This window comes from Nothoprocta perdicaria, unplaced genomic scaffold, assembly GCF_003342845.1.
Source record: "Nothoprocta perdicaria isolate Ctin4 unplaced genomic scaffold, notPer1 scaffold_132, whole genome shotgun sequence".
Classification (NCBI taxonomy): domain Eukaryota; kingdom Metazoa; phylum Chordata; class Aves; order Tinamiformes; family Tinamidae; genus Nothoprocta; species Nothoprocta perdicaria.
The window spans coordinates 2,192,815-2,219,142 of NW_020454450.1; the positions used below are offsets into that span (position 1 = coordinate 2,192,815).

Here is a 26,328-nt window from a genome sequence, read left to right on the forward strand (position 1 = left end):
TTGAAGCAGAATTTAAGCTCTGGGCTCCCAAGTGTAAAACAAGCACTACAGCTTGGCCAGGAGGTTTCTTGCCTCAGGCCTTTCTCCTCCTTCTCCCCTAATCTCTTCAACCTTTAAACAAACTGATTCCCTTTCCCAACAGTTTTCATTTTATGGCACAGGAGGAAAGAAATCACAGAGAGGGAAAAAAAAAAAAAAAAAAGCCTGACAACTTGAACCCTTTCCCCTTGTACCAGCCTTGCATTTACTCCATTCTGACACCTAGCCACACTCAGAAACAGCAATTTTATTGCCCAAGTGCACACTGCCACCAGAGATGTGGTGCATCCTTTGCACAAATGGGTCTGTTTAACTCCTTCCCAGTCTTGGTGCTGAATTCACCCTTGGAAATGCACTGACAGTGGAGTCAAAACTGGAAAATGCTCAAGTCCTAATCCCAACATCGAGATACTCTATCAAGAAAAAGGCTTGGCAAGTAATGCCTATCCATTTTGGGGAGATCATCCAGGGGTCAACCTGGTTTGTCATCCACCTGAGATTAAGCTGCTGACAGGAGAGCATGTGCCAGGAAGTCTCTGCATTCCTTCAGGATSAGCAACAACCTAACATCAGTGAGGCTCCATCAGCTTTTGCTCAACATGATCTTCATCCTTGGAAAAACATAGCTTGGTTTTACTTAGTGCTAAATCCCTCTTAACTTCTGGTAATTCTGTTCATAACCCAACTAGCCCAAGCAAACAGGATTGCCATGAGGCTGACAGAGGTCCACAGCACTTACAGTGCAGGCAGAAACTAAAGCAGTGTCCAGCCCAAAACACACTACAGACATCTATTACCACCGAGCAGCAGCATRGTGGCAGTAAGAGTATCCAGGAAGGGAAATCCTGCACCATTCTGGAACACATYTATGCCTGGGTTTACATAAAAGCTGATGGAAGGGAAAGAAAGGAATCGAGCCCAGTTCTTCCAGAACACTGTGGTGTTGTGTGGTCCTTTGCCAACACAACAACATGGGTACTCCCCAGACATCATCAGCATAAAGTGTTATGATGTGCAAAAAAATGTGCATAAACAGACTGATTCAGCCGTGAATGTAGATTTTGCCATCCTTTCAGAGGGAGTAAAAAAACAGCAGTTTTCTTGCTTTCACAGAGACAAAAGAATGCACTAAATTTCTTCACAGAACAAAAAAAAAGTCTGTATGGACAGATCTTTTGGTACCTTCCATACAGCAAACTGAAGTAGAAGCTTCTACACCTCATTGCCCAAATTATTGCCTCATTCTCAAGTCACAAACTTGCATAAATTTTTTTCTTATGACTTCAGCTTCAGCACTCCAAGCAACAAAGCAACTTCAAATTTACTTCTGAGTGGAGAAAAGTCCAAGTCACCATAAGTTCTTACTGTTTCTGTCATCCTCCAGCTACCACAGAGGCTCTGAATCAAAGGGTCACTACTTGTTCACTTTCCATGAAACAAAACTGAAAGCAACTGCTGCAGAGTCCCTGCATGGAGCAAACCCCAGSCTAGTATCACATGGCTATGCTGCCTCCCTTCAGACATAGCTCTGTTGCGCTCTCAGTTTCTCAATAACCTCACAGTTAATAAAAGGACATTTTTCACTCTGTACATTCCTTCATTGCAGCTTAGCCTCTCTAAAGAATTGCAAGGGAAGCTGCCTCCCCATTCCTGCTGTTCTGCAGACCCTCACTTTCCAAGTAAAACCCAAAGACAACATCTGTCATCTGCTTATGCATCTGCTCCCTCCCTCAGTGTGCTCTACTCTGCACCTTGCTATTCATAATATACTTCCTCTCTGTGCAAAACCAGAATGTCATCTCCTTCCACAACATAGAAAAAAAGTAGCATCTTACCTCAGGCTTTCAAAGCTAACTAAAACTCCCACCTAATACCTTGGCTCTTCTCATTTATATTCTGCAAAGTTATTGCAGCTAATAAGTTGGAGAGGGTGGTGGACACCTGGAGAACAGAGGATATGAGCAGGCACTGTATCAAAGCACTGCAGGAGTACAAAACCAGCTTGATGATAAAGTTCTCCATTGCAGCTTGGTCCCTCTTAGATAGATAGGTTTAAAGTCAATAAGGATAGAGARGCTTAGAGCTCACAGGTGTGAGGATGCAGCTGAGTGGTAACAGAACTAGGATTTCAGGATGATTTCATCCTTCAGTTACCATGAGGGGATTCGCTCTTGGATGCTGTTACAGTATTTCAGACCAAGCCCTCAAAAACATGGGAGTTGGAAGGGAACATCCATAGTAACTATCACTAGCATGTTGGGATAACAAGTGCTCGAGTCAGCGATCAGAGCCCACTAAAGACTTGAGTAATGCAGAGAAAGAAATTATTACTCCCCAGCCCCAGAGAAACATCTGCACAGCAGACGTCTCCACAGCCTCTAGGTGTGAAGGYATTTACATACATGTAGCAAAGAGTCTAGAATAGCTGTAGTCCATTTYGCCGTGGAAAAAAAATAAGTGCTTGCTTTGCTTTTTCACGAAGTAGAGACCTGCACATGGGTAACCAGCATAGAGGCATCCCGTGTAAACTGGAAAGGTCTACTATTTTTGTTGTATCTACCAAAAGAGAATGCTGAATGTGTCCATACTTCCCTACGGACAAAGCACTTGTCCTTGTTCGCAGGCAACATGACAGCAAAGCCCTACCTTCAGAAGTGTTTTTGTTACACCTATGTAATCAGCATTAAAAGAAGAGCTTTTTCTTCCTATTTAGTACAAATACCACATCTGGAGGTCATAAGCAACTAGCCATTTACCAGTTAACTACCACTAAGCTTGAAGACAAGTTTTCTACCCCAGGTTTTGAAAGAGCCACTGCCAAATTCATTGATCTCTTCCTCTCAGACATGCCTTCCTCCTCTTCTGCCACCACAGTGACCTGTGCTCCTCAAACTGTTTTCAGCCTGAGAACTGCCTGTTAGGAACTGTGAAATAGGAGAAAACACAAGTATGTAAGAACAACTAAAGCTTGTTCATATGCTAAYGCTCCTCATCCACCCCATCTCATCTCATAGAAGCAGCTAAAGAAAACCTGCTGCACTTCCATGCTTTTGATTAGTATCAGAAGATCTATCTGCCTTAGATCTTAGTCAACGACCACAATCACTTGTGCTCAGCAGTTTCAGAAAGCAGCTAAGCTGCTTCTTTCTGCCAGCTTTTAAATGAAGAATCATGGTTATACCTAGAAATATCACAAAACTGTGGAGTCAGAAGATGCTTAACAAAAATGACTCAACTGCAGCAAAGAAACAGACTGTGCAAGACAGCTGGGGCCCCTACATTTGTAATGAAGGAAGGGGTGACATTTCCAATCCTGTTGGCACAAAGTAAAATCTCCATGAGAAAACAGCCCTTCCTTTGATAGGCCCCTCCTCTACACCTCATCAACACCTTCTGCCACCTCCTACCCCCTGCTGCTACTACTGCTTGTAATCATAGAGGGCTCTGATTACGTGTTGTCATGCTTATGAGACAGAAATCCCGGCAAATCAAGTCACTTCCCTGCAATCCAAAAAGAAAATTAACTGCAAGTCAACCTAGATGAGAGTGTTACTGTAGAGAACAAATCAGTCCGTTTGGAAAGGGAGAACATTCACAGAGCCAGCAAGAAATTCTGCAGCTACCATCATCATCGCTTAAAAAGAMGACCATAGGCAAAACAACAAAATTGTAAACTATATTGTGCATAATGAAAATAAAAGATGATAGAAGCAGACCTTAAAATTCAGGACATCCTTTCCTCAAAAGGCACAGTTTTGTTACGGTTTGTTCCTTTTAAAGACCACTTCATTGCTAACCAGCAATCCTGCACTCCAAGAGATACCCAATCAATTTGACTGTTATTATATAAACGAATTCACCTGTTAAATCAACCTGGTTTGGCACAAAGCCATGATGAGCAGTTACAAAAACCACCTAAGCTGGATCTCCAGTGCCATGAGCTGTTCTTAATGGGGGCAGATTTATACTTCAACCTGTCTCTAGTTAATTTTATCTTTTGCACAATCTGAACATATGCTCTGATGGACCCTATGCATATAACATGCAATTCTCCAAATATGCCTGCAGGGTCTGTAGCTATAAAAATGAAGAAAATCACAGGACTTTGCCACAACAGAGTATATGAAACCCAACATGAACTCAACTGCTGCTTCTGGATGCACAAGGAGTTACCAAGACAGCCTGAGCATCCCCAGCRTGGTGCTGCTCACAGGCACGCCCGGGCAGAGCTATTAAAAATGAAAGACTAGTTCACTAGGATCTTGGCATTGATAATGATGTCATGGAGAATCAAATCTCTCAAAAAGGTCTCCGCCGGCTGTTACCATGCCCAGCCAATACAGGTACCATCACTCCAGGTAATTGAYTCTTCATTTCTCCTGTCCTTCTAAAAACGTAATGCTGTCAATTGAGTTGGGTACTCAGATGAGCCCATTTTCTGCTCCAGTGCAACAGTTCAATTACATTTGCCCTGCACTCCTGAATTTCCACCTTCCAGGGTGCCTCCAAGGAATAAAAGCTTGAACRTTTTGCCTTATTTCTTGGTGAACATCAGTCCCACCCCGGACACAGAAAAGGTCCCCCATCTATCCTTCCTCAAAAAAAGAAATAGGTTACTAAGATCCCAGGGAAAAGACCCATCTGTTCTTAAAAAAAAAAAAAATCTATATACTTCCTGAGATTTCATTGCCCTGATCTTCCTCTGCTTCCCACATGAGTATACTGTGACGTGAAAGAGAACGAAAAGGAGCATAGAAGGCTTGCTAAATCAAGGTGCAGACATACATGAATTTTCACTAATGGCACAACTATCACACAGCGACATCCTGTTAACTAATCCACTCTATGCTCCTGTCAAATGGGAAGCAATGCAACTTAGCAGTTTGCAAGAGGTTGTATCACACAGGCTTTCCTAAGGGCCAAAGCAAGCGAGCAAACAGCTGTCACAGCTCAAATGATGCATGAGAAGGGCACATAATCARGCACAGGATGCTGATTATTTGCTTGAACTTTATTCAAGTCCTGTCTGTCTCTCACAAATTTGGAGCTGTAAGTTGCACCCTACTGTTTGGGAGGCAGCAAACAAGCTTATGCCTGAATCCACCCCAATTTGCTTTCCTAAGTTACAGAAGACAGATGATTAGGAAAATACAGATCCTCCCTTCTACATAATTTGGTATGGACACCAGAACCCTCCCTAGTGTTTTCCAGGAGGGGCACACATCCCAAGCCTGTTCACATACCTCAGGTCTGCAGAGCTAACACAGCCTTGGTCCTAGAGTCATCAGCATGTGAGGAAGAGCAGTTCTGATCTAGCTTTTCATTGACCTGCCATAATAGCAGTTGGGTGCCTATACAAAGCTGCATTTGGGGTCAGTTAACACTCACGCCTTTGGATCCATTGCAAGACTTCATCCATAGCTATTGCCCTCCAGAGAAAAAGGAATGAGGTGCTTTATTAGTTTGAATGGATCAAAAATTAGCTACAAGCATTACAGTAAATTACAGGCAACTAAGCAACCAGGGAGCAACCCAGAATACAGATGGAATAATCATCCTTTAATGGCATCATTAYGAGATGAACCTGGATATAGTTATGCTAGGTGTGCAAGAGCTCTCCTAATGAATCCTAACATCAGAATACTCTCCGGTGCCAGCTGCAAATGTTTAGCACCTTTCAAGTTCATCCAATGGACTTCTGGCATTAAAACAGGAATTGAGTTTGGAAGAAGACTGCTGCTTCGTTACACAGTTGATTTTGCTCAGAAGGCAAAAGAAATTGTATCRGGTCCTTTTTCCACATGCTGCATCTTTGAATCTTGATTCTTCTTATTCTCCACTCTACTTTGCGGGGGGCAAAAAAAAAGATGGGGAGGGAAGATATATCAGCATTTGTCTCATACTTAACAAGTAACCAGCCACCCATAGCCTAGGAAAAAAATATATGCAACTATAGCATCAGATTCATAGCCTGGGGATTCTGTAAGGAGAAGACTACATATGCAGAATATTTAACACATGCAAAAATGTGTGTATATGAAGCAGGTTGCTGTAAAATTAGCAACAGTGAAATAATTAATGCAGGAGATACAAATCAACACACGCCAGAAAGTCTCTAAATCAGGGAAGGTTAAGGTTATAAGCTGGTGCATGGTCTTCTGAGAAATGCATTTCAATTAAGAGCTACAATATGCACAGCAAATTTGAGCCGTGCTTTTTCTGAGAGAACTTGCAACTGCCTCGACAGCCATCTGTAGCCTACGCTGTATTTTCATCAAGCTGGTCACCATGGCAACCTGAAATTTTCCTGTAACACAATTTTGTTAATAAAATTTCATGGATAGGTTTGTGCCAGAAAGGAATGTCCACACATGGGGCAGTGATAGAAACAACAACATCCTGAGAGGTGGCGTTTAGCTTGCTTGGGATCACCAAAGGTCCTGTCCAGCTCCCAAGGATGAGGGATGCAGGCCGAAGAACCGGGACCAGTCGCTAAACTCGGCTTTTGGCAGCAAGAGATCCTTTGTGCTACCAGCCTCCCATCCAGATGGGAGCRGTGTCCTACTGCCTGAAGAAACAGGCAGAGCCGTTATATTTGTGCAGGGGTGAAGCCAGCAGGCTGAGGGAAGTGCTTCCTCCTCGCTAATTGACACTTGTGACACCACATCTGCAAGGTTGTGCCCTATGCTACTGGCTCCCCGGGAAAAGACAAGCATGAACGAAGCGCAGCAAGTCCAGCAGAAACCACCAGGATGATTAGGAGGCTGGATTAGAGACAGATGGATTTGCCTGGAGATGAGAAGGAGTAGATCTCCCTGATGGGAGAACGTAAGGAAGATGCACCCACACYGTTCTCATAGGTACACTGGGAAAGGATGAGAAGCACAAGCTCAAACAGKGGAAGCTCCAGCCTGATATATGAAAAGAGCTTCTTCCTGAGAGTGCTTAAGCAAGCAGATGCCAAGAGGGGTGGGTTCTTCATCCAGGGATATTCAGACCTCAGATGGAGGATCTAACTGGCCCTGCTTTGAGCAAGGGTTGGTGTAGAGGTTTTCAAAGGTCCCTTCCCACTGTTTCTCTTATAAGATCATTCCTAGTGCTTGCAAAACACTGCACTGAACAGTGGGCTGACAGCTACCAGAGCCCTTTCTGGCTCTCCACTGAAGTAGTATTGGCTTTCCTCAKCAATAATATTAAGGGGATCTTAAAATGACACAGCAAAGTCAGAAGAATCATCCAAGCCCTGCAGCTTCTAGAAGCAGGAAGAATTTCCTCGGTGCAACAGTGGGCTAAATMCTCCAAAATAAACCTAGAGGAAGCGGGCAAAGGGGGAGACAAAATCACTGCCACTCAGAATAGCAGCAAGAGCTGGGCAGAACAATTCTCCTCTCATCTCAGTGTAATACCTCTACTTCACCCCCATGCTGCGATCTGACCTGAACATCATGAAAGGTCCTCACTGAGTACAATTAAATGCCAGCCCTTCATTTCTGAGATGAGAGCCCCTGTCCTCTCTGCTGCAACGCATCACAGGTGCCAGGTGATGCCCAGCACTCCTAGCTGTGATGCTCAGCTATCACAGACTCGCTGCAAGGAAAGGGAATATAATGGTGTCCTGTCATTTCCTCCCCAGTGCTTAAGACAGATAAATTGCTCTGCTCTCCCTCTCAAAGCTGATCCGGATATGGAGGCTCATGCATTATGCAACAGATCCCATTCTGCAGGGATTTTCCTTGAGGCCTCGCTTCCCCCCTCCCCAGAAAGCTATAAGCTACTTCCAGAGAATCGAGACAGTCGGGTGGGCGAACGGAGGGAGCAGCAGGAGGGGAGAAGGGAGACTAATGCGCAGAGCCATGAGAATATAAAWGCAGGACTAAACTCCCAAAGGCAGCAGCTTCTTAATGAAGTCACCCAGGATAAAAGCTAAGCTTTCCATGCCCCAGGAGGGCAATGTGCCCTGCTCCATTATTACTTTTCTGGAATAAGAATAAACACAAACCATCCAATCTGCTCTGAAATTTGGATCCTGGATTTCTCAGGCAAAACAGCTCCAATCCTACCACTTATTCCACAATACTCAAGGAYGCCAGGCTGTTTAGTTGTGTTTCAAGCAGTTTAACCATATTGCAAGGATGCCAGTCAGGACATAAGAACTGCCCTRACCCCATTACAGCCACCAGGGAGCTATGCCAGGTAAGCTCCTTCAGAGARTAGTTTAAAGACAACAATGACTTGATGAGGAAATCACAGCCCCTTGGCTTTATACAAAAGGAACCTGATCTTCTGTTAGAAAACACTTTCCCCAYGTGATTAATGGCACTAAGAGAAAATTAGTAATTGCAACCTACGTGTATAGTGCAAGCAGAGACAGGAGTCGTCTTAATTTTCCTCTTCAAGGAAATGAAGCAATGCTGTTGACTCCAGACAGAAATAAGTCATAGGTTGGACCCCACCCTTTGCAGRAGAGTTGCCTTTGGCAGTTGATTTTGAAAGAGCAGAGCATTGGGGACCTTGTCCCTTGGCTTTCCGAGATTCAAGATGCTCAGCAAACTTGAGCCTCTTTTTTTAAGAAAAAAACTTTCCTTGTGATTCAGAGCCACAAATATCCCTTAAGCTGGTCTCAGCTTAATGGAACCTAGAATTCCACATAAAATCTCACATACCTGAGCAYATGCAGAAAGCTTTTAATCTGCTCTGTGATACACAGCATCCTTTTCCTGAGCAGGAATCCCTCCTCCCCAAGGGTTTCAGCAGGGGATTAACTGCATTGCTAACATGCCCTTTGCTGACACTGTGGCCTCGAACACAGCTCCAGCAAGCTCAGCACAGATCCTACAGGCCAAACTAACTAGTGACCTTACACTTGTTGCAGGCTGAGGTTGTTAATCAGTGATCAGCTGTTGCAGAGCAGCTGGCTCCCCTGCTGTTACTGGCTCACGTGCCAGGGGTATTTGGTGGACAGGCCAGTCCATGGCCTGACAYGCGATTTGTACAAGCTCCCCAGGTCCGGAGGTACATTAGGAAATAAATCCACAAAATCTGATTAGGATTTGTCACTGAAGCAAGCTCGTTAATCATCGATGGGGTTCTCACTGTGCATCTAGCTGGCTCCTGCAGGTGTCCACAGATCGACTGGGTCTGAAGACTGTGGATTTGACAAAGTTTTGCTTCATATAAGAATTGCACTTCCCCCCACTTCCCCTTTGAATATCTAGCACATTCTAATAAATCAAAAAAAAAAAAAGAGCCATAAGGGATCAGTGAAATGATTTAGACTAGCTTCTTGCATAAAGCCAGGCACAGGATTCCCCTGAAATAATTCCTGTGGCTGAAGGGAAATATCACGTTCAGAAATGCAAAATCCACGATCAAAAATTTAACCACTCGTCTCAGTAATCTTTGCAGCACTCAGTTTCCCACACTGTTCAATAAAAAAGAATCACACTTTGTTTCTCACCTGAACTTGTCTAGCTTTGCCTGTCAACACCGGCTTCTTTGTCTAAGAGATAAAAGTCTCATATCAAAATGCTGCTTCCCTAACCTCCTCCAAAATCTTCTTTCAGCTACATTAAGCCAGCTGAATTACTGCCATCTCAAAACATAGCATTTCCTATGCTTCATCGTACCCTGTCATCACAGAATGAATTGTAACAACGCCAACCATAATCATGCAGGTGCCAAAACGCAGGAAAATAAATTTGAAAAAATAAAACAAAAAACATGACTTTCCTGGCCTCCAACACATTAAGTAATTTGGATACTGATTGTTCCAAGTGAAGCTCACAGATGAAATCCTCAGACTTTGGACATGAGTGAAATTGAGAAGCAAACAGCTCCAGACCGCAGCTAATAATATTTCTGTTGATCAACATGTATCAACAAATGGAAGAGACAAGCACTTTCGATGGGCTTTGAACATCTCCTTCAATCTCCTGATGCAGCCACAACAGGACCAAAACAAGGGACTCTCGTCCTTGCAACCTACCTTCAAGAGTGAGCAGAAAGCATTAAACTGGCAGTGGATAGTGTCTCAAAACTATGAATTTATCACTTTTTTTTTCATATTCTCTCTCAAGAAGGTTTTATTTCTTGCTTCTCATTTAGAAGTTTGTCAGGCACTAAGTCCAGCAACAGAAACCATTTGTGACTGCTGTTTTATTAGGATGGCTCCTCTGGAGGACCAAAGAACTAGTTTTAGAGACACAGCATTTCTGAGACGCAAGGAGAAGAGATGACAGCACATTTAAAGARCATGAGGATCCTTCTCCACAGCTTCTCTAGAAGATGGTTTGAAGATGCTTCAATGCAAATTCACTGAGCCAGATGGGCAAAGTTTGGTTCACAGAAGCCAAAGGACAGGCATTTACAAAATTTCTCCCACTCTTCTCTGAAACAGAAAATCAACAGCATGTTACTGTTCAATAAGTCCCAGCCTTTCCACACTAACACCTCAGAATAAAACTACCCAAAAGGACACAATTCACACCAAAATGCCACTGCAATATGCTCTTAAAAGCTGAAAGACATAGAGAAAAGTCAGAAATCCCTCTCAGAAAAAAAAAGCCCAAATTAAAGCTGCACTTCACCTTGCACTGGCTTATGGATAAACTAAAATAGCATATGGATTTAACAAAAACATTTTTATAAGATCAAATAAAAGCCTGACTTAACAGAATTAATAGGCTTTTCCTTTCATATCTAGCTTCTAGGAAAGCGGGGAGTATATCTCCTTCAGCTCATATATGTTTATGAGGAAGATACTTATGAGTAACAACTGTTTTGGGTGACTCATTGGTGCAATCTGCATCTAAAATTGTCTTTTTTTGCAAAAATGGAGAGACTGAATCAAGTGCTACAAAGACACAGACTTCAGTTCTGGCCCTGCCACAGGGACCCAGACCTGCTGTGGGTGGGTAAGCAGAGAGCCCTTTCTACAGCAAAGGYGTAGCACTGAGATCTTTGCTCTTCCTTTCCCAAATGTTTTAGTATTAGTTAACACACTAAAGAACCATCTCCATTTGGTGTTGCTAGAACTCGTAAAAATATCTCCTTTCAGATTAACTCCATAATACAGCAGGTAAAATATCAGCAGCAATTACAGCTACTCCCACACACATTCTCAGAAGTAGGTCAGCAAAGGTGGTGTGTGCAGCATAGGCCTTGGCAGATCCAATGAATCATGGGTCTCTGTCACTATTATTCCCATTACCTGGGCTCCAAACATCACCTTCACAGGTTCTGAGACAACAGCTGCCCTGGGCAAATTGCTTCTTTGTTCTGTCAGATACATTATTAGTGCATTTATTTTCTGTTTGCTAGACTGTGTGGCCTCAGAGCCCTGTTGCATTAGATTGTGCACAGACTTGGCCATTCCTTCAAGCATTTGGAGGAAAAAGTGATGCATAAGTAGACTCTACAAGTTGTGGGCGAGAAGAACTGGCAGAATGGGCCACAAGCAGATTAYCTGAGAGCCCTTACCAAGACGCTATAGAAGGGGGCAAGGTTCAGATTCCAGAGGCAAGTGCCTCACCCCTGCTGAGTGCAACACACCTGGGAAGTTACAGAGCATCCCTGAGACCGTAGCACTCACAGAAATACCTCTCTGTAAACCAAGACAAATGGAGACAGAAAGCTTGATCCTTAAGCACCTTGATTTTGTTGGCCACTGTTTTCACACCACCTGTACACTAGGACACTAGTGTTTATGTGAGCGTGAGACAGACTGCTTAAGAATGAGCTCTGTAGATATATGTCTTTTTGGAAGTGAAACGGGTAGAAGACAAGTAGGCAGCAAAACCCTCTTCTGCTGTCTTGGCCACCCACTGAAGCCTTCTGCAAGCCCTCCCTTAAGCACCAGAGACACAGAAATATAAACCCTGCCCGCAGACTATTGATGGCATCCCAATCTGGGACAGTTGACAACATGGAATAGAGCAACTCCCACGCCTACGTCACAGTAATAGTATCTTCCATTTCTTAAGCTGGGAACTTAGTAGATATTTGGACCTCAGAGGGTCTGAATCCCCATATATCCCTCCTACCCATTTACTTCATCTCRCAGGAAAAGAGAAAAAGTAATTTTGAATTATTCTCTGCACTGTATAAAATGGGAGAACTGAGGAAGCAGAATTAMAATCCTTCAGCTCTTTACACCAGTTGGCTTTACCCTATGGTTTAGTTAGGGTTACATTCCAGGCAGAACCAGGCAGCTTATCAAAGTGCTCCCTCTATTTGTCCTTTGAATTACAAGAATTGCATGGGTTGCCTCACATTTCAGCAACATTTGGCAAGTGACCAATTGATAGTGCTATTTGTCTTCCTCCCATGCCTCTGCATTTCCCCATAAGCAAGTCCTACAAACGCCTAGGACAAAATGTCTTTTAACACGCTTGCAGCCAAGAAGCACATTCTCCCAAGAGATCCTGAGCAGCTACATTCCTGCTCTCCCCAAAACTCTGCAGCCTTAGCCTGCCTGAAAGCCATCCTTTCAAGTGTACTTACCCAGATCACGTTATTCAGTCTTGTCAGAGCTGACATAGCTGCGTTTACGCCAGTTTCCATAACTGCTGCTACCTCTTCTTGAAGGGAAGGTTTCAGGAGCAAAGAGACCTTTTTAAAAAKAGAGACATGCATGGGTGTTGCGTGCTTCCAGGTCAGTGTTCATTTGACATTCTGTGTCATCAGGACAACTGCAAGGATGCACACAAATACTAACTGGGAGAGCCCAAGTCCGGCAAACCAGAAAGCGGCCACAGAGAGCACACCAGCCTCAACATTGCCCCATGCTGCAGTCCAGCACCCTCAGTACTTTCTTAAGGAAATGGCCTCACAAACAGGGAAAGGAAGCTAGGCATGATCTGAGCAAATTGCTGGTCTCCCCATTTCCTCTAACTGATGACTTGCTCGCACTGAAAAGGCAAACCCACATGTGCCTGGGGAGTCCAGCATGGCAGAAATCCCTTACCTTCAGAGAGACTGCTGCCTCGCCTGGAGGGGTTCATTATCTGTGTGTACATCATCTGTAAATTAAAAGAGACTTCTTTAAGGAGCATCCAACTTCAGGTCAACATCGTGGGTACCCAATACCTTGTCTGACCTGACTGTAGTGCAGATACGGCCAAGCAACCCAAAAAGCAGAGTCATTCTGTTGTGCTCACATAGAGTATCTTCTAGACCCCAAATAACTCTTTTAAAGCCCTATAATCTTATTTTTAGATCTTTATTCCACTACTATAATACCAGTCTCAGCCAGTCATGGATATGACTAAATTCTGCACTACTGAGTTTAGACCAACATCATTCACAGTGGGCCAGGCTGAGATCCTTTGAACCCAGTTAAAACCTCTAGAGCAAGAGCTGCTGCGCACCTGCTGCAGCCCTTYGCAGAAAGAAATACTTTCTCTTTCATGTGCAATAATTCCCTTTGGCATTTATTCCCCATTAACATTCTAGCAAATATATTCCCTAACAGGAATATTGGCAGGAATACTGAATTTTAAGTGATGGTTAAAAACAACTTGCAGAAAGAACACTGCTTGTAAAAGCAAGTGTTTATACTGGGTGTCCAATTAAGAAAGAGTTATGYTTAAAGCACAGAGGACAAACCGAACATCCAAGACTACCTTACTATTTCATTGCTTCACACACAGTTTTTCTGCTCTGCAAATCAAAAATTCCTGTGGTGCATTCACTAGCTAGCTCTGAATAGAGACACTGAACAAGAAAATCACAAGCTATTTTGGCAATTCAAATCAAGGGGTGATGCTGAATCCTATATGCTTCAAGTTATTCATTTGGCTGCTTGCAATTCCCAAAAATAAAAGCTGTCCTTATCCTCTGGCACTTTGCCTTTGGAACCAGCTTCATTCCCAAACAATCCTCAAGCACACCACCCACCACTGATTTGTAAGTGCAGGCACCCAATTTCAGATGAGCTCCTGTTAGTTCAYGCAAAGGTGCACACTGGAAGGAGTTGAAAACAGCTAGCTGGAATCCACAGATTGGGAGCAGCATTTACACGTGCCTTAGAAACCAAATGAGACAGCTCAAAACCACATGGAACACACATCCCAGCAGAGCAGGCCTTCTTCAGTTATACTATGATTAAATGCTCAGTTGAGGGCTGGATTTAATAACAGTCACAGTCATCAGATGTGTCTATAAAGATGTGCCTATCACTGTTCTCCAGATGCAGGCACACAATGTATTTTAATTAAGAAAAAACATCAAGGTTGGTAGATCTGCCAAACTATCAGAGATTTACACTCTCTCAAGGCAGCCATCAAGCAAGGTCAAGCCTTGCAACTGATGAGAAAATACAATATGACAAGAGACAGCTAAGACTTCTAACCACATAATTTTCTCTTTGAAACCTTCAACTGCTACTAAAAGATCGCAGGAGCTTCTGCAGCTCAGAACAAGAGGGTTAGCAGATATCTGAGTAAGGAGAGAAAAAGGGCACCAGAGGAACCCCAGCTGGGATGGGAAGCTCTCTGTCCATGTGGTAGTGCATAAAAAAAGATAACTTTGAAGTGGCCATTGTATTTGGAGTGGAGGATCTGGGGCCTAGTGATTAATCATGGACAAATTCCATGTCCCACAACACCTCAATCTCTCTACAGAAAATGAAAACATTAAGGTAGAAAAAATCTCTGTATTGACCCTCAGTTTCAACATGCATGATCACAGCCAGTTATGAATCCTGCCTTCACACATACTTACCCAACCTCTCTTTGTTCTCCCAGGCTGCAAAAACAGGTTGTCTCCTTCCTTACCTCTTCACTGCTTATTGATTCTGAGCTGAACATATCCTGATGGCACTGGACAACCATGTTTGTGATCTGCTCTTCAGAGACTATCACAACACTTCTGCAGAAAGCACTTGGCTGTAACAGATTCAAATAAGTCAAATTTGATGGAGCAAGACTATAAGTGCAATCTCACTTCTAGAGCTTCATGGAGGAGGATCTCTGTCTAGAGATCTATGAACCAKTTTCCAAAAGGAAAAGCTCAAGTTTACACCTCTAAACTAATTCCTGGAGCAGTCTGAGGCCTGAACAATATACTTYGGTTGCATGCAACTCCACACTACCATAGCCCCAAGTTATTGCTCTACTRTTGCATGTTAATACATGAAGCCAGAGCATACTGCAGATGAAAATTCCTAAATCCTTTCCATGCCTCTGGCTTTACCAGCCATGAACAGAAAAGGCATGAACAGGGCTATGCTGATGCAGCTTCCACTCTGGAAGTAAAACTCCCTATTAAAGAAGATGCCTTCATGAYTGAGGGAAAGCTTGAGTCAAATTCATATCCACATTTAGAAAACTGATAACCTTATATGGTTTTTCATACCCCTTCACRTTAACAGGAAAGGGGTGGTTCTTCYCAAATGTTCTCTCTCTATATGCTCCATCTATACTAATAGTTGTAACATAAGCCTGATRTGTTTATTTCAAATTGAAAACAGAATTGGAAATCTGATAGAAAAGCTTAGCACAGCCTGTTGACAACAAAGGTGGATCTGCATGCAGTAAGTCTATATATGACACCTTCTTCGTCTCATCCAAGAGCAAAGTCAAGAGCAAAGAACAACTGCTGGCTTCAGGGACCCCCTCAGGTGAGGAGACTTTGCACTGCCAAGTGAGTTTTGCTTCTTTCCAAAGTTAGAGGTGGATTCTCACCAAGTCCATGAACAAGTGTACTCACTGTTCAAACCTGCCAGGAAAAATGTACTTGACTTCACTTTACAAGTTTCACTTGACTTAAGACTGCCAAGCTCCTTTCTCATTCTATCTTGTCATCCCCACATCTTTAGCTCATGTAGGACTCCTTTGTACCCTCTCTGAGGATGTTYCCACATGTCACCCTACATTAATTACAAATTCTTCATTTGTACCTACTTTCTTGGCTTCTTACCCCTTACCTGGATGGATGATAGACAAAAGCTGGTCAAAACCTCAGTTCTCTCCCTCACTTCTCTTGGAAGGAAGCCGTACCCTCCTTCCAGGACACTTTCACTACATGCTGCTTTGAGACAAACATACTTTCTATTTAGCTCTAATACTCACTCCCACACTCTTCATGGATCAGTCAGAAGAGTTTCCAAAGAACCACCTCCCTACTCCATGTAACTCTTGTTCCGTACTGCAGGCTGTGTTTGTTTTGGTTTGTTTGGCTTTTCAGGAAATCTATCACTCATCAGAGCATGTTTCAACATGCTGTGTGAACGACTTGTACCAGGGGGTGTTTTCTGTACCCTTCCACTCCCCCCCATCCAAGGGCACAAAAGCACTTACCACAAAAGGCCCTATTTTGAAGTCACATGTGAATGGGTCTCTCCCTGAAATTTTGGTGCATACAGTTTCACGGATACTGAACTGTATCACCAGCTTGTAATCATTGCTGTTCCACATGTCAACCTGGTAAAAAGATTAGCAAAATATATAATTAGTGCCTGTTAGTCTTCCATGTCCACTACGTGGCAATCATAGTTCTTTATCAAGCAGAGCCAAGAACTTAAGCAGAGAGACACAAGCACACTTAAGTGGTGTGAGAAAAGGTGTTTTCTTATATRTTTGTAAGAAAAGGGCATATTTTGTTCTTTCAAGCAGATTTGGTAACAACCACCTAGTACAGCTTTCCACACGTGCTTCAGATGAAACACCACAGTCCATTGCAGAGCCTCGGGTGGGTTTCCAATACTGCTGCTACCAACACAACAGCAAGCCAGCACTCCTGATRCTCCCACCCTTTCTGCAGGAATCCAGGTGATAACAGCTCTGCTTTGGCTGTCTAGGCTGCCAGGAAGTATATTGAAAACACGYGAGTTGTAAGTAAATCAGAAGATGGCAAACAATTGAATTGACACAGCTTGGAGAGAGACTCTTTGATAGCTCCAATGCCTCAGYAGGACATGTGCATGACACTGCAAACTTCAGACTGCTTGGCTGCTTTTGTTGAAATACTAAGCTCATCTTTTCTTAGCCTCACAGTCTAATCAATGTTTTAGCTTGGTAAGGGAGACTTAAACAAAACCACTCCTTTCAAACACAWGATTTTCCAGAGTAAATCTATTCAAATGCCATTTGCCATTCATCCTTGCAGAAGATTTGATACACACCACCTAGCAGAAACAGTGATTCTCAGGTTGTTCAGGAACACAGGCATGCCAGCTTTATAATATAGAGTTAACTCCTTACCTTTGGGAACCCAATACAATTCTTAGCAACATAGGCTAAAACAGCCAAAGGTTTCCAGATTGTACTGGTGTTCAGAGACAGGTGAAGTAAATACAGATTGAAGAAAGACTCCTGTGTTGGTAGTGGCATCTAATTAGCATTGCATTCAGCTGAGCCTGTGAGAAGGCCCCAGTGACCCTGTGCCCCAGACAGAAAGCAGTTTGATGGAGGTATTTGAAAGCACCAGCTCTTTTTTGAATAAAGTTTGGAACAAAGTCCTATGAGACCTCCCTTACAAATTCTTATTTTGGGAATGCAGAATTTGAATTCCTAACATCATTAATTAAAAAAAGCAATACACAAAGACCATTCAKGTTTCTAAAGCTACAGCCTCAGAAAAATTCTTTGAAGAAAAGCATATTTCTGTATCTGAATCGTCTACAAACTTACACTTCTAACGTGACTCCTGACAACACCATACAGGTTTGGCCCCCGTGACTGAGAATTGATTCTTGCAATGGAAGCATTGAGAGCCTCTTCTGTGACCGGCAGTTCATAGTCATACACTGGAAACGCTGAGACAGACACACAATTCCATTAGAGGTTAATCTGCTCTCATACCACTTTTCCCCCCAAATCACAAGAAATAGGACATGGATCCATTCCGAGCAGCTTACCTGAACATGAGAAAACACCCACTGTAAGCACAAAAATTAAGATCCTCATAGTGTATCAAAATCCTCTGGTCTTTACCTGCTTTCTAAGCAGTGGTTTCCAGATCATGTTCCTGTCTTTATATAAATACAGCCCTGATATTACACCTGACCTTCCCGTGTCCGAGCTCTGCTACAAACATTGCACTTTAAACAGAATTGATTGCAGAGTAAATATTTCCTGTCGCTTTTCTCCATTTAGCAGTAATTCTCCATTAAGACATGCACTGTAGCACTTTTTTTTTAACCCTAGCACTGTGACTAAAAGGAGGCACTGAATTTCTGACAYCTCCATAGCCAAAGGCAGGACCCAATTCTTTTTGCTCTCTTCTAGATGCTTCTTTTTTTCTCCCATTTAAATCTGTCAATTCTTCTGTTACTACCTTTGTGTCCCTATAGTGACTGAAAGCAGTTTCACACCCATGATCCCTGAGCAGAAGATAATTCCCCGGAACTGAATGGGAATTTTCCTACATAGACACATCTATCACCACGACCCCGTTGGGCCACAGCATCAAATGGAAGCCTCTCAGATACAGGCACAGTGTGAACCCTTGGGACAGCCCAAATCCTTTTGCCCAGCAGACAAACACTACTTGGGCCTGATGGCCAAGTCTGGGTCAAGCTGACCACAGAAGTCACTGGCTGTGGCCATTCAATATCCTCCTCTAGATTCCCTCTACAAYGCTCAAGCCTTAGTGTCAGCACAACAATTAACAAGAGTTTTGAAAAAAAATTATGGCTTGTCATTACTGAAGCTCTTAGCTTATTAGAGCCAGAGAGCAAATGGACAAAGGGATCAGTGACCATCCTCTCCATGGCTGCATCTGGAAAGCTGCTCTTGTCACATGCAAGCAACATGTGTTCTAACTGTATGACAGCAGACACTCCGAAATGGTGTTAGCAAGATTCAGAGAAGCACCTGTGTTTTACTGCTAATAGCTCTCCACCAGAGTCAGGAGAAGAGAGAAAAAAACTGCTCAAGAGATTCAGTAACTGCTTTTGAACAAGTTCACCCATTCCTGACTGTTCATAAGGCAGAGAGATATCTAAATCCCAGGTATAAATTTCCTCCCTTAACCTTCAAATTGCAGCTCTTCTTGTWGCATGGGGAGTGAGGTCACTTTCAGAGCTGCCTACATGACAGGTACTCAAGGAAATCGAGAAAGGACRCGGAGCATGCAAAGTGCAAGGCTGATATGCAGTAAGAGCACAAAGCTGCTACTGGTTGTTAGCTCTTAGGGTACGGAAAGGCATGGGCATCCTATTAGTGCTCAGCAATAGCAATGCCATGGCATCTTGCCCATTCCTCACTGCTATACTCAGATACTGTTGCCAGAARGAGGGCTACAAATCCTAGAATCCTTAAGGTTTGAAGGGAYCGTYAGAGATCATCTAGTCCAMCCCTCCTGCACACACAGAGTCACCCATAGCATGTGGCACAGGACTGCATCCAAGCAGGTTACTTATCCAAGGCAGAAACCTCCAAGAATTTGCAATCAAATGGGACATTTCACCTGTATTAAAAGTAATAGTCACATCCTGAGCAATATCAAYAAACAAGCAACCTTCCTCCTCTTCATCCTCAGCTTTGCACTGCAGAAGTGGTACAGGACGATGAATGCAAAGCTAAGGCAAGCCAAGCCATCAGACCAGATCCCGCTCGCGGTGTGCCCCAGCGAGCCAGCTCACGTGCCAGTTGGTAGCACTCCATATGAGCACAAACTGTGTCTCCACTTGGAACCAGGCAGGCCCGGGAAGACAAACAGACACGCGGCCAAGCAGGGAACGCGCTGGGGCCACCTCACCAGCTCGCAACACGCCACGTGTGCTGCCTTCAGCCACACGCGTGGGAGCGTGCCCTGCAAAAAGGGGTGGGCGTCTCGGGAGCCAAAGACAGTCAAAATGAAACTACAACTATTTAGGAGAAAGAATTTGGATTTCAGCACTAGGAATATGGGCCAAAATGCCATTTGAATCTTTTCCCAGTGGAAAAGTAGAGCCTCTCCTGCACTTTGTGCTCATGGCAGCTGTGGACAGCCTCTCCCTGCCCCTGGACATCCCCATCTGTAGAAGGACTGCTGGCCGTTCCTGCTTCCCTTTTCTTACAAGCTGCCTGTGCCCCAGGCAGGCTGGCTAACACTCTTACCTGCTGCAGCCAGGACAGAGCACCACAACGCAGAGCTTTTAAACTCAAGAACAGAACCTGGTGCATTACAGTGACTTCTTCTGCAGCCCCAACCGTGAAGCCTCAGATCCAGGAAGAATCCTTCAGATAGACCATCCTGACCTGCCACTTCAGTGCTTTCTCTGCATTCAGCTTTACTGCTCCTGTGATAAGGAAACAAGACAGTTCTTAACACATGGACACAGTGGAATCTGCATTCCGACCTCCAAGGACTTTACAGTTTATTCCCCACCAACTTGCTACAGTACCTTGGACAATACACAGCTTTTGTCTTCATCCCTATAAAAAGGGATCCTTTGCCTCCTCTGATAGAAGCATTTAATGTTTTATTAGGACCTGAAAATACAAAACTGCTTCCTAAYTGTCGAGCAAGAGCATTATTAACAACCCCATAATAATTTTAACTAGGGACCTGATTGTACTTCTCTGACAGTAGCTACGAGGTGACGCTGCCAGCAGGAATGTAGAAGAGCTGAGCAGTGCTTAAAAATAAAATTGTTTAATGAATGAGAGGTTCTCCACAGCGCTCTGGCTTTGCTTTGCCATGTCCAGAGAACGGAGATGTTCATTATTCCATCTYGCTAAATCTTGGTTCATTAAGCCTGTAATGAACTCGGTAAATATTTCTCCTGTGTCTCCACAGATACATTATACACTCCAGTAGATTCATGTTGTTACAACAAAATTAACTTCATTCACCATACATGTCAGAGGAGCTCTCGTGTTGAGGGCAGAAAAGCGAGCGCTACCTTCCATGGCTGTGGGTATGGAGGATAGACAGAGCTCTCCCTCCCTGGTCTCCCCATTTGGTCTCACCAAGACAGAGAGTGAGGAAGGAAGCAGATGGCTTCCTCCTCCTCCTCCAAACCATCTGCCCACCACTAAAGGCTCTAGTGCAAGAATCCCTCTGCTGCAGAAGCAGGTCTGGCAAGTGAAAGCAAAGAACAAAAATAACTCTCAACTTTGTTCCCCAAATATCAGGGCCAGGTTTTGAGGAACCAGGAGCCAACAGAACATCCAGTCAACCAAGAAGGGGCAGGACTGATTGAGGAAGAACCACAAACATGAACAAGCTCATGCTTATTTTCCAGCTATTAGCTGGGTAGGACATCTTTTCAAAGGAAGGTTGAAATGCTTTACCATCCTCTCTTCTACCTCTCTTCCTTCTGGAGTGGTGGAATGCTACCATCCCTGGCAGTATTCAAGAAATGTGTAGATGAGGTTGAATAGGCAAAGTCTTGAAGGGCTTATGGTTGGACTTGATCTTGAAGGTCTTTTCCAAACATAATGATTCTGTRATTCTAAAGCTGAGGAGGTGCTAAAACAAGACAGGCATTTCTGAAGTGTTTTCCACAGACTACCACCTTCACAGGAACTATACAAACCTTTCTGGGAAGAACATCCAAAAACCATAGAGTACTAATCAAATTAATGTAGCAGACAACTTCCAGGAGAGAGCTTGCAGAGCTGGCTGCAAAAGCACATGGGTTCACACTTATAACCTTCCCTCCTTAGAAAGCGTAAGAACAAGTATTATGGGATACGATGAAACCTCATGAAACCTGAAATAGTACAATGGGGAGAAAGACAATCTATGGTAATTTAAAGACTGAACTTTGGCTTCAGTATCAGCAAGTTCCAGCTGCCAAGCACTTTGGAGAAGAGGAATGGTGGTATCCAATTTAATTTATGCAGCAGAGATGTGCATCATTTAAGAACACAGAAAATTAGAGACTTTAATAGCTTTTTCTGGATGGCTATTTTCAGACCACTTCCACTCCCAGCAATCAAGTTAGCTCTGTTCCCAGATGATTGAGAACAATAATTTCCCTTTATRAGTAAAATTGTGATAATTGCAAGATACATTTTCATCAAGAACATAAATCACACAGCATTGCCACATGTCCATACTCTGGGAACAGTCCAAACACCATTGCAGGAGCTGAGGAACTATTCCAGGTTTGTTTGTTTCCTAGTCATTCAGATCACATGGGAAAGTCAAGGATGACCCTACAGAAAAATGTTTCTCAGGTTAACACAGATTGAGACCTGATCCAAAGTTCACACACACCGGAGACACTCAGCTTTGGCTCCCTTTGGACCTTGTCTGCATGTCCCTGGAGAAAGCGGCAGGGGTTGGGACAGCCACCACAGTGACTTAGCCCATGGACTCTGGAATGGCCCCCAACCCAGGGGAACTACCTTGACATCTGGGATGAAGAATACATCTTTGTTCTTACAATTTATCTATTTTGCTCTCACATCCTGACACTATCCCCTACGCCCTTTCTCAGCAAGAGGAGAGGGTTCCTAAAGCCCTACTTTGAGCTTCCCGCAGTTCACCGTCAAGGATACTGAAATATTTCCCCATCAAAAGAGAAATAAAGTGAAAATAAGTGAACACAGTGACATCACAGTTTCCTCTGCACAGAGGGTATTAACAAAGAAACCAAAAGCACTTCACAGATCTGGAGTTTATACCACAGCCACTCCATACCCCACAAGGTTTACACATGCTCCAGGTAAATTCACCTAKTTCTTCTATAGCAAGACTTAAAACTGTTGGAACTGATCTCTTAATATCATTTTTACAGAGATTAAAGAAAACATTTCAATAAGTGTGTAGAAGTCAGGGCCTGCCTCCTCCTGCACTGCAGTTCTTGGGCTGCACCACATTCTTCTGAGAAACATAACCCAAGCCTACACAGTTCCTACTGCTGTCACAAGAAGTGGACTTTGAGAGTGAAGCAACAGAGGGCACACATAAAAGCAAACAAAACCTTGGTAACACACTGTATAACTGTTTTGAAACATCACAGGTTGCTGGAGAATCAGAGAGGTCTCACTTCGTTCCTTTGAGCCTTTGAAACTAAATATTTATATTTATTATTTCTGCCAGTTCAGCAGTAACCAGCTCTGATGGAGGTGCTGGCACATGTTTGTAGCTGATGCAAAGCAAACATTAGCTCAAGACCTAAAGACTGTCACCTGGAAAGCCAGAGATGACTGTGCTGATTATTTTCAAGGTCTTCTCCTAGTCCTAAAGACTGTAAAGCTACTCAAGACCACTGGCAAACCCAAACTCTCGGAAAATATGAAATCCTAGATGAAACCAGGTAAAACATTCACCTCCCACTTGTGAAGCCACAGGCTATCAAGTGCAGCCATTAAGCGCRGCACATTAGACCTGGCTTTAGTGCCTGTATCCGGTTCATTGAAAAACTAGAGCAGAGTGGCATCTTTAAGTATGGCTCACTTAATTACTTGGAGCAATTAGCTTTATGAGTTAATTCCAGGGCTGTGCCTGGGCATCACAGCCACTTAAATGAAACAGTCTAGAACAAACTTGCCCTGCATGTCTGCTGACACTTCTCCCTGTGAAGTGCTGAGGGCCGACAGCTCAACTCCAACGCTGCTGCTCTCCTGAGGCACCGTCGGCAGGATCTTATCATTCCACCCGGGGTATCCAAGTGAGCACTGCTGCTTCTGTTCCCTAAACAGCCCCGTTTGGCAAGCACATCAACCCGAGTCCAACGGCCATCTCCAAGATGAAAAACCTTGTACGTAGTGCAATCACATAGCACTGGCAGAAACACAAAAATACCCTTACAGACCAGCTCCTGCAGTGCCACAAGCAGTGCTCCTGAACCATTTTCTACAACATTTAATATTTCCTAGCTCAAGCTCGGAGTCTGGGAGTTCCTCTGTCTCTGGAGAGCTCCATGGCTGGAGGAGAATCAAAGTAATCACCTACACAGTGCAATTTCCTCCCATTCTGGAAGGCCAAAACAGCCACATATTTGTGCATCAGATCCCAAAAAGGCAGAAGATTGAAGATGATGATAGCATACATTAGGAATGATGTTTGACTTCTGATTTATGAGGCTTTACAGTTCAAGTTTAAGGTCTTGCTGACAATTTTATAGGCTCATAGCAAGTACTTTTTTCCTCCTCCTCCTTTAAGCAGAGGTGCACTACAAGAAACAAGTCCTAAGGAAGACATGCTGTGTAACAGGACTTTGGGAAAAAATCCTTCAAAGYCACAAACTACTCAAGCTCAGCTGTAGTAAGGTGCAACACACAAGGAAGTGCCTGCTATAGTATATAGTAGCAACTACATAGCTGCTACTATATTTTCCACTAAGTATAGTTGCTACTATATGCTTTCCTTTTTAATGATTTCATCTTTATATGTGTATATGTACATACACATTTAATAGTTTCATGCATCTCTGATCAAGCTTCATTAAATAAAACATTTACAGGAATCCACTATCAAGTGTTTGCAACCTAAGCCTATCAGCAAGCATTAGCAGAGATGAAGTTTTACATTCACACTCAAACACAGCAACTAAAAGTCCTATTGGCATACGTATATAACCAAAGAAAAAACACCATACAACACATATCTGCTGCCAGAGAGCCACCTAAGCAAACCCTTTTGACCTTCACTTACTCATATCCTTGTTTGAGCCAATGTTTTTAACCATCACTTGAGTCTCTCCCAGACCATGCCCATAATGAAGGTGAAAATGTTTTTCAGCTATCTGCTGTGAAAAGCAAACCTACATCTAAGTAAAAGAGAACTTCCTTTTAATCGTATTTTATACATTTTCTGTAATGTTCCTGTCCTACAGCAAAGATTTCCTGATAGCAGGAAGCCCACGTCATTAATTAGGTGGAAGATCATTAGATTTATTCCTTAGACCATGGTTTTACAATGTTATTAGAAATATATTAACATCCTACACACACAAAAATAATAGAATTGGCACAAGCCAACAGCTACTACTGAGATGTACTAGAGATACAGGAAAACAACTAGACACAAAGTTGCCTTGAGACAGTATTATATCAATGTTTTAAATCAAATTAGTAATGAAAAAGTGGGAGACAGCCAGGGGCAAGAAATGTAAGCCACCTCCTCTGTGAGGAAATACAAACTGGCTTCTTTGCAACACCCAGTCATTGCTCACACGCCAAGACTCCTGCGGCAGGCTCCAGCCTGGCACCAATGTCTCTTGRYCAAGACACAGCCTCAGGCATCTCCCTTTCCCCTGAGGGCCCTGATCAGCCACAGCGGGTCATGCTGCATCCTCTTCCTCCCTGCAGTTCTCCCGTCTTATATCAGGTCCCCATAGACATGACAGAACCCACTCCTGTTCTTCAGCTAGGCAGAAACCTCCTGCTCAACACTGTTCATGAGCAGAGGGCAAGAAATGAGGGGTAACATCTAGGCATGCTAGAGGTAGCCATGTGCACCAGGTGTTATGGGCTGCCAGAACACTTTTCTGCCCAATTTGGGCTGGAAAACAGCAGCCCTAATTTTGCCTCCTGCATACAGATATATTTCTGCTGTCTTCACACCTTTGCTGCCTCAAGAGGCTGTTACTTCCCAACTGCAGCCTGGCTGTGCTGCTGTAACAGGAGACCATGGATGCGGGYCATTTCCCTGGAAAAGCAGCAAGTACCACCAGATGCAGAAGATCCCCCTCAGGTCAAGGGAGACACTGCAGGACAGGCCTATCCTGAAGGATACCTGAAAGAATACTGCTGTCTGGTGCAYTGGCAGCTAAGCAAGCTACCTCCATCTCCAGGACAGCTCAGTCCTGGCCAGCCATCCACACATGGACAGAGAAGCTGCTAGGTGTTTTGCTGGAACCCAAGGTGGCAGAACTGGGTGTCTAAAGGTGAACCCATGTACCTAGAGCACTGTMATCTCACATTCACACGAGTCCAGGTCCAGCTGAACCTGTGAGGGACAAAACCTCACCTACTTCCTTGAGTCTTCCAAGAGGATGCTTAAGCTGTGCTTGGTCAAGAACACATTTCTGCTGAAGTTCTAGCGACAGCTCCCAGATATGCCTCATTCTTTCCAAGACCCACAGAAAAGGCCAACTAGCAGATTTTTCCATCTCTTACCTGGTGCCAAAGAAGGAGCCCCCATTCAGATGCCACATCCATGTGAGGTTCATGCTGCCTCTGGCCCACAACAGATTACACCAAAGAGGCTCCATCTGCCTGCAAGCATCTGCACAGAAGAGGCAGCAGAGGGCAGGAGGTATCRGGCACTAGAATATCATGGCACTAAATTTATGCACAGTAATCTATGCTGGGAATGCAAAGGCAGCGAAAAGCAAGATAGATTCATCACCTCCTGGGGCACAGCAGCAAAAGCCAGGCAAGCACAGATTGTCAGGGACTTAAA

At 43.8% G+C, this 26,328-nt stretch overlaps 2 protein-coding genes across 4 annotated transcripts in view; both read right to left on the reverse strand.

The window, feature by feature from the left end:
* Positions 1-5,295: 5,295 nt before the first annotated feature.
* Positions 5,296-18,006, reverse strand: SPP2 (secreted phosphoprotein 2). 3 transcript variants are annotated; one of them, XM_026033723.1, is made up of 7 exons: positions 17,897-18,006; positions 17,670-17,794; positions 16,338-16,460; positions 14,814-14,924; positions 13,004-13,058; positions 12,541-12,648; positions 5,296-5,880 (listed from the first exon to the last, which is right to left on the reverse strand). In XM_026033723.1, exons 1-6 carry the CDS (start codon positions 17,943-17,945, stop codon positions 12,551-12,553), a joined length of 561 nt encoding a protein of 186 aa, XP_025889508.1. In that variant the 5' UTR covers positions 17,946-18,006; the 3' UTR covers positions 5,296-5,880; positions 12,541-12,550. The 3 variants fall into 3 exon arrangements, with proteins under 3 accessions (XP_025889508.1, XP_025889510.1, XP_025889507.1); XM_026033725.1 differs by having other exon boundaries at positions 5,296-5,883; XM_026033722.1 differs by lacking the exon at positions 5,296-5,880 and adding an exon at positions 10,177-10,426 and having other exon boundaries at positions 17,897-18,004.
* Positions 18,007-20,112: 2,106 nt separating this feature from the next.
* The window catches only part of TRPM8 (transient receptor potential cation channel subfamily M member 8), a 47,639-nt gene continuing 41,423 nt past the window's right edge, over positions 20,113-26,328 (reverse strand). The window contains exon 24 of the mRNA XM_026033750.1: positions 20,113-20,263. Within this exon, the coding sequence (XP_025889535.1) occupies positions 20,255-20,263 (9 nt within the window). The 3' untranslated portion in view covers positions 20,113-20,254. The remainder of the gene's footprint in view (positions 20,264-26,328) is intronic.

Coding starts and splice junctions, on each gene's coding strand:
- SPP2 (XM_026033723.1), bottom strand. CDS start 17,945: ATGAGGATCTTAATTTTTGTGCTTACAGTGGGTGTTTTCTCATGTTCA. Junction 17,795..17,896: donor GGGTGTTTTCTCATGTTCAG/GTAAGCTGCTCG, acceptor TGTCTGTCTCAG/CGTTTCCAGTGTATGACTAT. Junction 13,059..14,813: donor AATCAATAAGCAGTGAAGAG/GTAAGGAAGGAG, acceptor TTTAATTTACAG/ATGATGTACACACAGATAAT.